This window comes from Protopterus annectens, chromosome 6.part0 (assembly GCF_019279795.1).
Source record: "Protopterus annectens isolate FY-2018-M chromosome 6.part0, PAN1.0, whole genome shotgun sequence".
Taxonomy (NCBI): Eukaryota; Metazoa; Chordata; order Ceratodontiformes; family Protopteridae; genus Protopterus; species Protopterus annectens.
This window is the reverse complement of record NC_056737.1, coordinates 1,850,177,171-1,850,189,234: the sequence shown is the minus strand read 5'-3', so window position 1 is coordinate 1,850,189,234 and position 12,064 is coordinate 1,850,177,171. Positions and strand designations below refer to the sequence as shown.

General features: G+C 41.2%; 1 protein-coding gene across 4 annotated transcripts in view; it reads right to left on the bottom strand.

Moving 5' to 3' along the window:
• MYO1B (myosin IB) overlaps positions 1–12,064 on the bottom strand; it is a 2,891,345-nt gene that overhangs the window by 310,679 nt on the left and 2,568,602 nt on the right. For all 4 annotated transcript variants that reach the window (XM_044075201.1, XM_044075202.1, XM_044075203.1 and 1 more), the window contains one exon: positions 11,633–11,707. In XM_044075201.1, the coding sequence (XP_043931136.1) occupies positions 11,633–11,707 (75 nt within the window). The remainder of the gene's footprint in view (positions 1–11,632; positions 11,708–12,064) is intronic.

Below are 12,064 nucleotides of genomic sequence, written 5' to 3'. Positions count from 1 at the left end.
CTTTTGTTTCCATTTCTACTGCTTGTGTTGCTCCAGCCTCTCAGCCTCCTGCCCCTAAGAAACCTGACAGGTTCTCCAATGTACCTGAGAACTGCAGGTTTTTGTTTGTGTCCTTCTGCTGATCCTTTTGTCATTTCAGTCTCAACTGACAAGCATACTAAGCTTTTGCTCTCCTCTATGCTGCTTCCTTCAGTTAAGGACAGTAAAGCTATGGAAAGACTGGGTAAAAAAGTGCACACTGCTGCCATCTTGTTCTTTCTGGCTATTAATTATCATACCTATACCTGATTAAAGCCAAACTTTTGGATGCTCCTCTGGATAATAAAAATCTTTTTTGAACAGCTGCGTCTGACCTGTTCAAGATTCCTCCATATATGCTTCTCCCAGCAGCCTTATTCAATATCTCCACTTTACCACTCTTCTTTTACAAAGTCTGGCGTTCACCATCAGTCTCAAAAAGTCAGTCCTTATACCCTCCCAAGATCATATTTTTCTCAGTTGCAGGATTTAGACCATTCCCATGCTGGCTTCCCTTCTTGCTACCAAAGTTTTATCTGACAAACTTCTTCCATCATCTTCCTCTGTCCTCTAGTATGGCAAGGGAATTTCTCAGGGTTCAGGGGTTTATGGCTTCCACCATCCCCATGCTTCCTATTGCCAGGCTCCTGTCTTTAATTTCTCCAAGTCTTTTGGGTTTCTAATACCATCACAGGAATGGACTCCATTCCTAAGTCGAAGTATGGTTAAAGTTCATGAAATTAGCACTGTTTCAATCTTTGATGTTAGCTCCTCGCACCACCTGCAATGTATCTATAACAGACTTCTGCATCATGTGGAGTTACATGTATCGGTAGTATATAAGGCTGCAAATTCTTTTTTATGAGACCCATTGTTCCTACTATTATTGCAACTATGTATCCTTCTTCCACACTGCCCTCTTTTCTGCCTGCAAATCCTGGTATTTTATGACTTTGTGTCCCTCTGTACATAAGACACTGTAATCAATGGGCGTAGCAATTTCAATCGTCAATGCTACTTTTGTTTTCTTTTCATGGACTACTATATCTGGTTTTCTCACATCTGTTTTTTTGAACTGTTGGCAACAGGCAATCCCATGTGATATAAACTTCAACATTTTCTATAATGCTTTGTGGCTCATGTTTTCAGTGCTTCTCAGCTACTTCAATATTGTAATGTCTGCACAAACCCCAGTGCAATAGTTTTGCCACTTCATTATACCTTTCAGTATACTGGCCCTCTGCCAGCAGCAAGCTATGAGACTGCCTCCAGGTCTGTTTTACAGAACCTGCATTTAACTGTTTCTCCCACATGTTCAATGGACTTTGAAAACCAATGTGTATATAGTCCACTGTCTTGGGCCACTAATATTAACCTTTCATCCTTTGGTTTAAATTCATCTCTCCTTAACCATTCCTGTGGCAGATCCTGACTGACATGAGGTTGTTCAAGGAGTCATCTGTACTTGCGACTATATTTATGCCTTTTCCACATTTCTTGCATTCGCATCTGATCCTTCACCTTATATTTTTTCATTTTTTGCACATTCAGTTGCTGCCTGATTTTTGTCTACTTCTGGTTTGGCTTCCATTCCAGCTTGACACCAATGTGCTTCTGTTAAATTAAGCAGAAAAGTCATCTTAGATTTGTTCCCTTCATGTTTCAAAATATTCACTATGTTTGGATCTGATGAAGTCAGCAGATATGTTTGCAGCGCTACAATTGCAGATCTATAAATGTAATCAATTTCGAGGAGGTCTATACCTTCTTCAGAATCAGGAATATATAATCCTGGTAGACAATTTTTTTTTATATATCATTTGATAAGCGTGACGCTTTTTTCTTGTTTTCCTGTCCAATTGATCCAATACCTTTTGGGGGTCAATCAGTCACCCCAAAACTGTAAGGTAGAACAAGAAGAGCAAATTGGTTTATAGCTTGGACTTTGTTCATAGATGTCAGGGCTGTTTTCTGCATTAATTTTAGACTTCTAAATTTTTCTTTTGTGTGTTTTGTTTGCATTTATTCTAGTTTAATTGTTAATTCTTCATCAATTCCCAAATATTTACACACTTCTTCCTGCTCAAGTTCCTTTATATCACATTCTTGCCCCAGACAGATATGTTCTTGGTACTGCAGCTTTCCTGCCTTAAATGTTGCTTTTACACACTTATCAAGACCAAATGACATTCTTATATCATCTGAGAAAGTTTTGATCACTTCTAGTATTGCTTTTAGGTCCTCATCTGATGAGCTGTACAGCTTTAAATCATCCACAAAAAGGAGATGAAAAATCTTTACGTTTTGCTGATGTCTGGGAGACAAATTGTAACCATGACCTAATCCGTTCTTGTCATTAAAATCCACACTTATAAGAAGAATGAAAATTTATTTGTGTGTAGTAGATGGTGCAGCAAACACATCATCTAAACGTCTAAGGGGTCATTTTGGATATTTTAGCACAGATAATAAAGCTAAACTTTGACCACCAGGTAGCTACAGTACTGAGAAAATCCTTCTGTATGGCTCAATTTATAAGTAAAGGCATGGCATCAAGATCAAAGGAAGTCACAGTGCCCTTGTACTCAGGCCTCATGAGGCCCATAACTGAGTACAGTGCTCCCTTCTGCACATACCTTACCCAGCAATTACACCAAATGGAGTGGCCTCAGAGGTTTCTCAGTAAAAAAAATACAAAGCGTAAGACACATGTTGTACGCAGACCGACTAAAGGCCCTATCCCTTTATTTCATCTCATATCATTTATTAAGAGGGGACTTATGCCTGATCTACAAGTCATTCTCTGATCTAGCTCTGATGAAAATGTTACACATTTGCAAGAAAAATTATAAAAGGGTTACATGTCCCATGCACCTGAATCTTATTTATGACTCTAACACAACTTGCTGGATAGACAGATTTGTATCCCAATGGCTACCACGCCTATGGAATAAACTTGCCTTCTTCATAAAACAAAGCCTGTCCCTCACTCTCTACAAAAAGAATTTGGACGAATGGATAGGGAACCGTAAATTAACTCCTGGGGTACTTCCCGTGTCCCTTATGGACAGATGCAGTCTGTAAAATGACTCGGGGCTCCAACACCCAAAGATCCACTACCCTGATATTACCCCATCCCATATCTGGGGGAATTAAGATATAATATTGTCATATCCTGGGGATAATTTGCTAGATGTGTAAAGGCTCTTCAGCCATTAGCCTAGTAATCACCTATGAATCTAGGCCATACTTAAATTATTCCTTCATTATGACTTTAACAGCAAATGAACCTTTGTTCCATATGATAATCTTTTGTTACCCTTTGTTCTTTTGCCAAGATTGAATTTTCTTCTGAATGACTTTAAACTCTGACAGCATCAATTCCAGCATATAGTTTATACTTTGGTATGGCTTCAGCATTGCCACCTCCTGGAATTCTCTGTTCCTTTGCTTTCTTGTATTAAACTTGTGCTCCAGAGGTGGTTTAGGCAATTTCTTTCATTCCATGACTACCCTTTCAGGCTCCAGTTCCTTCCCAAGAACTATTCAAGAATGCCTCAGATCTGGGGTAGGGTGCTTCTTGTTGCCCTCTGAAAGTTCAGGGTCTCTGGCCTCCTCATCAGAGGTCACACCAAATCAACATAAAGGAGATGAGGGCTCTGCTTCTGGCCTTTCATTCCGCTTTTCTCCCTAGCCTCATGAAAATCTTCATGGACAACACCATGATGGGATTTATCAACAAGCAGGGGAGTACAAGGTCTTATCTCCTTTGCAGACTAGCTCTTCAGGCAGTTTACATTTCTTCAGAGCACAGTCTAGTGGCAGACTCTGAGCAAGTCTAGAGCACAGGCTCATGAATGGATGCTTCACAGAGATGTGTTTCTGGACAAGGTTCATCAGTGGCATACTCCTTTGGCAGATCTTTTTGCCTCCTCTCTGAACAGACAACTTCCTCTATTCTGTTTGAGAGTACCAAGTCCTCTTACTTGGAAAGTGGATGCCCTATTTTTTCCTTGTGAGGGAATGTTTCTGTATGCCTTTTCTTCTTTTTCCCTGTTGCCAAGAGTTTTGCACAAGATCAAGCAGGACTGTCCAAAAATATTGTTAGTGACTCCCCTTTGGCCCAAACAGCACTGGTTCCCCCTTCCTTTTCATTTGCCAGAGGCAGTAAAAAAAAAATTAGCTCACCAGGTGGCTCCTCTTTGAGGGATATTCCTCTCAGAAAGGCTTTAGCAACTTTTAGTGATGCTACGGAGTTGTCATTCTGACCTATGTGGAAACAAAAGCAAGCAGCTATTCGTATTTTGATAGTACAGAAACTGGAACCACTACTGAAAATGCTCAGACAGAAACTCCAGTATGGAAGGGATGGTAGCAGAAAAATGGATCTATTCCTTTCAATATAATCCAGAGGAAAAACCTTTTCCATTTGGTATGATAAACGTTTGTGGTAGATTGTTTCTGGGAGATTGAAATAATCTGATGCTGAAGCCTGGCATCCTTAGCCAAAGTCAGAAGTGGAGCAACCAAGTGGTTAGTTTCATGGATTTCTAATTTGTTGGAGGCAATCCAGCTGGATGTGTCAAGAGATTTGGATACTGTTCCAACATCCACAGGGGATGTAATAGTAGAAAAAGGGAACCACGTTTGTTGGGGCCAGAAGGGAGCAATGAAGATCATTCTGGTCTTACACATTCTTGCTTTCTGGATGAATTTGCTCATTAGGGGTAATGGGGGGAATGCATAAAGGGGACCAGTTGTAGCCTAGAGAGTTCCTCAGTGACTGTCCCTTTGGAATGTACAGAGCAAAATAACTGCTGCACTTATTGTTCAGGTGGGAAGCCTAGAGGTTGCAACGAAGCTGGCCACAGCAACTGAAAATTAAAGCTGTGACTGTTGAATTGAGGGACCACTAATGAGGCATTAAGATTACTCTGCTCAATTTGCCGCCTAATACACTGGATGTCCCTGGGATGTGCATTGCTATCAGAAATCAGTGCAAAGACATAACCCACTGCCATACCCTCATAACTTCCTGACTAATAGGATACGAGCGGGTTCTTCCCTCTTTGTTTATGTACCAGACTACTGCCATGTTGTCCATCTGTATGAAAATCACACCCTTTGGAAGAACATCCTGACATGCCTGCAGTGTTAGCAGGACTGCTCTCATCTTCCAAGACAGTGATGTGAAGATTGGCCTCTAAAAGTGACCAAGAAGCTTGGACCATTCTCCCTTCAAAATGCCCTGTAGAAGAGAGATATCTGTGGTTACGACAGCCTGTGGCGGATCCATGTGTAAGGGACAACCTTCACCAATGTAGATTTTATTCACCAGATGATATGAGCTATTCATATTTGAGTAATGCGAATTTTTGTATGCAATGGTTGAACGTTTGAGACCATTGCACAGAAAGAGTCCACTGAAGTACTCTCATGTAGAAGCTGGCCAGTGGAACCAGACAGATTGTGGGGGCCATTACAGACTGAAGGATGAAGGATGGTAAAGTATCTGTGCAACTACGAGTTGTGGAAAGAGCAGTCTGGAGTGGGGCAATTGGCAATTTGGAGCACTGAGTCCAGGTGGCATCCAAAGAATTCTATTTGTTCTGATGGGTCCATGTGTTTCTTGAGTAAATGTACAGTATGCCGATAATTCAACACTGAGCTCCACCTCCAAAACTTTCTCAGACCTCCTCACAGTTACACAACAGGCCTTTTCTTCTATCGAATCATGGCTTACTGATGCACAACTTATGCTAAACCCCCAAAAAACTAAACTTTTACTTATCTCTACAAAATCACCTGAAATTGACTTCAAAATCCTTGCTAAAGATGGCACAGAAATAGAACTAGTGAAAACTGCCAAACTACTAGGTATAACAATAGATAAACTTGCATACGAGCCACACATCTCAACTGCAATAAAGAAAACCCATTTCAAACTAGGTAAACTATATTGCCACAAGGTCTACTTGGATAAATATACCAAAATAAAACTAGCCAATACCCTACTTATCCCCTCCTGTCTATATGACAGCACCATTTTTACTAATCTGCACACAACCCTTAGTAATACAACCCTTAGTAATAAATTACAATCCTGTTACAACAAAATAGCCAAATTCACCTCGGAAATGCCACACCTTTCTCATCACTGCCATGCCATCACCAAGCTAAAATGGCTAGAGTTTTCCCACATTCTACAATACACCCAACTAACATTAGCCCACAAACTAATTTCTAAACCAAATGACTACCCTGCCCTCAATTCAATCCTACAAACATACACCCCCACAAGAACAATAAGATCTTCCTGTAAACATATGCTTACTGTAACTAAACCCAACAAAAAAGCAGGACAATGTCTGTTCTCCCATACCATAGCTAGACTATGGAATAACTTTCCATCAGAAATAACCCAAATTGACCACCCAAAAACTTTTAAAGTAGCTCTAAAAACACATTATCTAAACAATCCATCCTACACCTGCCTCAGGAGCAAACCACCTTAAACAGTACATTTCACCAAATACTAAGATGACAAAGCTTTGCAAAACCCAGTCTTCATATTTACTAGTGTATTCCTACTATACAGGATACTATAATCTTACCAAAGAAAGTACTGTTTCACAGTCCGTGCCTTTGTCTATTGATGTAACATTACAACCTTGTAAGAATTTTTCTAGTTCAGTTTAATGTAAATCGTAAGAAATGTAAATTGTAATATGTTTTTCTCCCTGTTATATCTGTAATATTTTAACTGTATTTTAAATATTGCCTTTCTTTGTAATGCTTATGAAGCTTCTCTTACCAGGCCTCCACTGAAAATGGGTCTCTGACCCAGTGGACTTTCCTGATCAACAAATGTTAATAAATAAATAAATGAAATAATTCCTGGGTTTTGCATTAGGTGGAGCAGAAGGTACAGAAATGGTGTAACAGCAGATGCTTGGAGGTAGCAGTGAGCAGTCAATCATCAGGGTATGGAAAAAACTGTATCTCTAGCAGACATAGTTGTGCTGCAACCACTGCCATTATCTTGGTAAACACCCTGGGGGCTGTTGTGAGACTGAAAGGCAGTGCTCTGAATTTGTAATGATAATATGCTTCCCGGAGATCTACTGAACATATCCAGTCATTCTTCCTCAGAAGAAGCAATATGAACTGGATCGTGACTCTCTGGAAATTTGTCTGTGTAAGAAAAGTACAGTTTTGTACCTACCACAAATGTAGATGTTCGAGTGTATACACTGCTGCAGTCATTACACTTGGGTTATCCTGCCGTCAGGCGGTTCCCCAGTCGGCCTGAGTTCCAAAGTTTTGGTCCAGCATCGGTTGCTGTCGCCTCCGCCCTGACGTCAGTGTGACAGGGGTATATAAGATGCAGCCGACGCCATTTTCTTCAGTTTTTCTTGCCCCAGATGTCAGGTGCCTCCAAATAGGTAGGCAATTCAAATTGCTAATAAAACATACATAAGAAAAGCAAACAACAACTTTCAGCTACCAGCAAATACTCCACATAAGTAGTAAAGGGTAGAAGACATAGGTACGTACCAGCAAGTAAGAGGGGAAGGAGGGAGGGTAACCTGGACTGCAGCAGTGTATACACTCTAACATCTACATTTATGGTAGGTACAAAACTGTACTATGTTCATCGTGCTACACTGCTGCAGTCATTACACTTGGGTAGAATCCCAAAGCTGAGGTAGGGTGGCTGGATCTATAAGGCATTAGGGGTGGCTATAAGGTCCTGCAGCACAGCAGTGGCGAAGCCAGCTCTGGATTTAGAGTATAGAGGCAAATGGTAATGCTTGGTGAAGGTATGCACAGAACTACAAGTTGCTGCTTCCAAAATATCCTTGGTAGGTACTCCTCTGAGGTAGGCAGTTGAAGTGGCTGTTGCCCTGGTGGAGTGAGATCGAATGCTGCTAGGTACAGGTTTCCCATGGTGAGTATAGCAGAAACGTATACAATGTCCTATCCATTTTGAAATAGTCTGTTTTGAAATGGCTTTTCCCTGTGCTCCTGCAGCATATGCTACCAATAATTGCTCAGATTTTCTGAAAGCTTTGGTTTTGTCCAAGTAGAAGCGTAACTGCCTGTGAATGTCCAAAGAATGCAATAGTCTCTCCCCTTTATTCTGTGGTTTTGGATAAAAAGTTGGCAAGTGAATAGTTTGGTTTAGAGACACACTGGATACCACCTTTGGCATAAATGTAGGGTTAGTTCTTAAAGACACCCTGTCCTGGTGGAAAATGAGGAAAGGTTCCACTGCCATTAGTGCCTGTAATCCTGAAACTCTTCGTGCTGATGTTATTGCCAGGAGCAGAGCAGTTTTCCAAGAGATATATTTTAATTCTGCTGTGTTAGCTGGCTCAAAAGGAGGTAAAGTTAATTTTTCCAAAACAAAGTTGAGGTCCCAAGTTGGAGTAGGTGCTCTACGTGGCGATCTTACATTTTTAGCCCCTCTGAGGTACTGTCTTAGCAAAGGATTAGAGGGGTTCAGGCGCCTAGGCAGTGAGACATTTCCCTGTGGTACATTTGACTGGGGACACATGGCAGAAGTGACAGTTAGCTGTAGAGAAATATGGCTATTTGCAAATTCCCTGTGGGCAAAGAGAAACACATACTGCCATGCTCACAGTTTAATAACCAAATGCATGGAAGCAGAAGAAGTAATGAGTGTTGTGCTCAGTGTAGACGGCATACTTTTGTAACTACAACATGTAAAAGTGTGCTACAGCATGGAGGAAATCCTGCAGGCTACTGTAGTCACATTTATACTCCAGTGTGCATTTTAGACAATGTTCCCTAGACAATATAAAGGGGGTAATGGCCCACACACACACCAATTATAAAGGTACTGCACATTGTGCACTGCATTTGTACTGCCAAGCACATGCCCCCAGGCCAGCCTGCTGCTGATGCCTGCCATATTGCCTGCTGTCTCATGCTCCCTTGGGGACCATGGATATTGTTTTCCCCCTGTGACTTTGGTTCTTGAAGTTGTGGGCATGGCAACACATTCTTCTCTTTGCCCACAGGAAATCTGCAAACAGCCATATTTCTCTGCAGCTGACAGTCACTTCTGCCATCTTTCCCCAGTCAAATGTACCACAGGGAAATGTCTCGCTGCCTAGGCGCCTGAACCCGGATTAGAGAAAATTGGTGGATCCATGTTGTAATGAGCAGAGATGGCAGAGGCATGGATCTTGATGGATGAAAAGGAGAGGCCTTTGTCCAGCATCTCAGTTAAATATTGTAGTATCTGAGGAATGTTTGGGACAAGAGGGTCAAGGCTGTGAGCCTGGTTCCAGGCACAGAATCTCTTCCATTTATCCGAATAGGCTTTCCTGGTACTAGGCCTTCTGGCCTCCAGAATGACATCCATAACAGCTTTGGAGAGAGGCATTGCTTGCTTGACTAAGGAATCTTCCATGCAGCTAGGTTTAAGGTCTTTAGCTGATTGTGTAGTATCTGACTGTTGTGCTGAGTCAGCAGATGTGGGATTTGAGGCAAAATCCAGGGTGGTCCTTGTGCTAAGTTCTTTAAGATTGGGTACCAGTGCTGGCGTGGCCAGTCTGGTGCAATCAGGATCATCTTTGGCTCTTCTTGCCTGGCTTTTATGAGTACCTTTGGCAGGAGAGGTAGTGGTGGGAAAGCGTATACTTGTAGGTTTTTCCAGCTAAATGAGAGGGCATCCACTTTCCATGCTTGTGGATGGTAACTCCTTGTGCAGAATTTCTGTAGCTGGCAGTTCATTGGGGATGCAAACAGACCTATGTCCGGGTTCCACCATTTCTGTGTTATCATTCTGAATATTTGTGGATTCAATTCCCATTCGTGGGGATCCATGATGTTTCTGCTTAAGTCGTCTGCCAGTGTGTTTTTCTCTCCTGGCAGGAATTGTGCTTGCAGATGAACTTGATAGTTTACAGCTGTGTTCCACAAGGTCATGGCTTGTCTGCAGAGGGGGTAGGAGTGAGTGCCCCCTTGTTTGTTTATGTACCACATAACTGTGGTGTTGTCTGTCTTTAGTAGTAGTTGTCCTGGATGCAGCAGGTCCTTGAAAGCTATAAGGGCATTTTGTACAGCTAGCATCTCTTTTTGATTGATGTGAAGATGCCTTTGTTCTGCGGGCCACTTGCCCTGAATACATTTCCCTGCCATGTGTGCTCCCCAGGCGTAATCCGATGCATCTGTTGTCAGTATTTGCCTGGCTGTGGGCTGAGTAAAAGGCTGTCCCTTGTTGAGGTGACAAGCTTGAGCCCACCATCGAAACTCCTGTTGAAGGCAAGGAGTTAGTGGTATAACTGTTAATATAATCAGGAAGGTGAATCAAAGAACACATGCATGTATGCATGGTCCTAAAAATGTGTGCAAGGGGCCTATGGTTTTCTTTGAATGTGGGTTTCAATGCCATCTCAACGAATGTGAGTTTCAGTGGCAGAGAAGTTTACTGTTTATGCTAAGCCTGTTTGTGCTATAAAATTTGAAATAAAAGTTTTAAATTAAATCCAAATATCTATAATAATTTTAGAAGTAAACAAAATAGTATGCACACTGACACTTTTGAACAGTGTGTCTGGTAACTGGAGATAAATAGCCAAGTAATGGGACACTTAATGGCTAGGGTGGGGCAGCTGCTGGGTTGGGTGGGGAGTTGCTGTGGGGAGGGGGCCTGATCCATTATCCTGCCTCGGGCCCTATTTGACCATGACTCAGCTTTGCAAAGAAGGCACAGGTTTCACAATCTGTGTCAAGATGGGCAATGCCCAAACAGTAGACATACAGAGTGCAGATCATGAGGCAGGATTTTGTGCCCACATTCATCTCCCTTCTTAAAGCATAGACTGCCATACATTTTGAAAAACACAAACTAATAGTACAGCCAACACTACCAAGCCCACAGCAATGGGGCCATGTATCAAAGTAAAATGAAAAGCATATCAAAATCACAACAATCTTCCTATCTACAGAGGAATAACTATCAGCCCTAATGACTATCACAAGGAAGAAAAAAACATCTAATGCTAAAGACAACTACCCTACTAAGTAACCATTAACTATGATGTAATAAATCTTTTTTTTTTAAACAATACTCTAGAAAGAAAAAAAAAAACAAGAAAAAATAATGTGGAGAGACAAGTCACTTGGTAGGAGAGGAGATCACAGGAGGATACTGATCAAGCAGCAAAACACACTTTCTGATGAAAAAGCCCTCATAGAACATGTCTAATGCTTCAGGTAGCAAACAAAATCTGAGGTACTGCAGTGGAGGGAATTATGGATAGGGGAGGAGTTAGAGCCACAGACCTGTGAAGCTTCAGAGATGGTGCCAAGGTCGGATCCGACAACCCACATATTAAACCGGATGAAAACAGACAAAATCAGATACAAGAACTCAACTTCAGAAGCAAAACCAAGAGAAAATATAAGATATAGGTCACCTAAAAATAAACAATAAGTAAGCAAGCTTACAGAATTCACTAGCTTGTCTCTCTCTCTCACAATCATTTATCTTTTTAAAATAGAGATTGTTAGCTAAGGAATACATATATCCATCATGCTTCTAAAAATTATTAAACACAACAAAACTGCAACCACTTACAATCCTCTGGACAATAAAGGTGGAGATTTTCTTCCCAGCATTGGCACGGAAGAATTTTCTGTATTCCCTGCGAACCTGAAAAAAGAAATATGGAAGAAAGTGATGAACAAATGAATGATCCCTGTCTCCTGAATCCTAAAATGATCAGGGATAAGCATAAACAGTGCAAAGATCACATGTAACAACAAATGTTACATTAACGTGTTAGAAATCAATGAACACATACACACTTCTTAGACACGAAGAGCTGAAGAAAGTGATACATATATAAGATTTCTTTGCAGAACTGATGTCGTCATATACTCATAAATTTTGAACATATTTAAAATGCAATAATTTTAAAAGCCTTCCTCTACACACACTTCACCTCTCATGCTTATTATGTACACAACATTGTCGTTCTACTACCAAACTCAACAGGTTCAAGCAGTT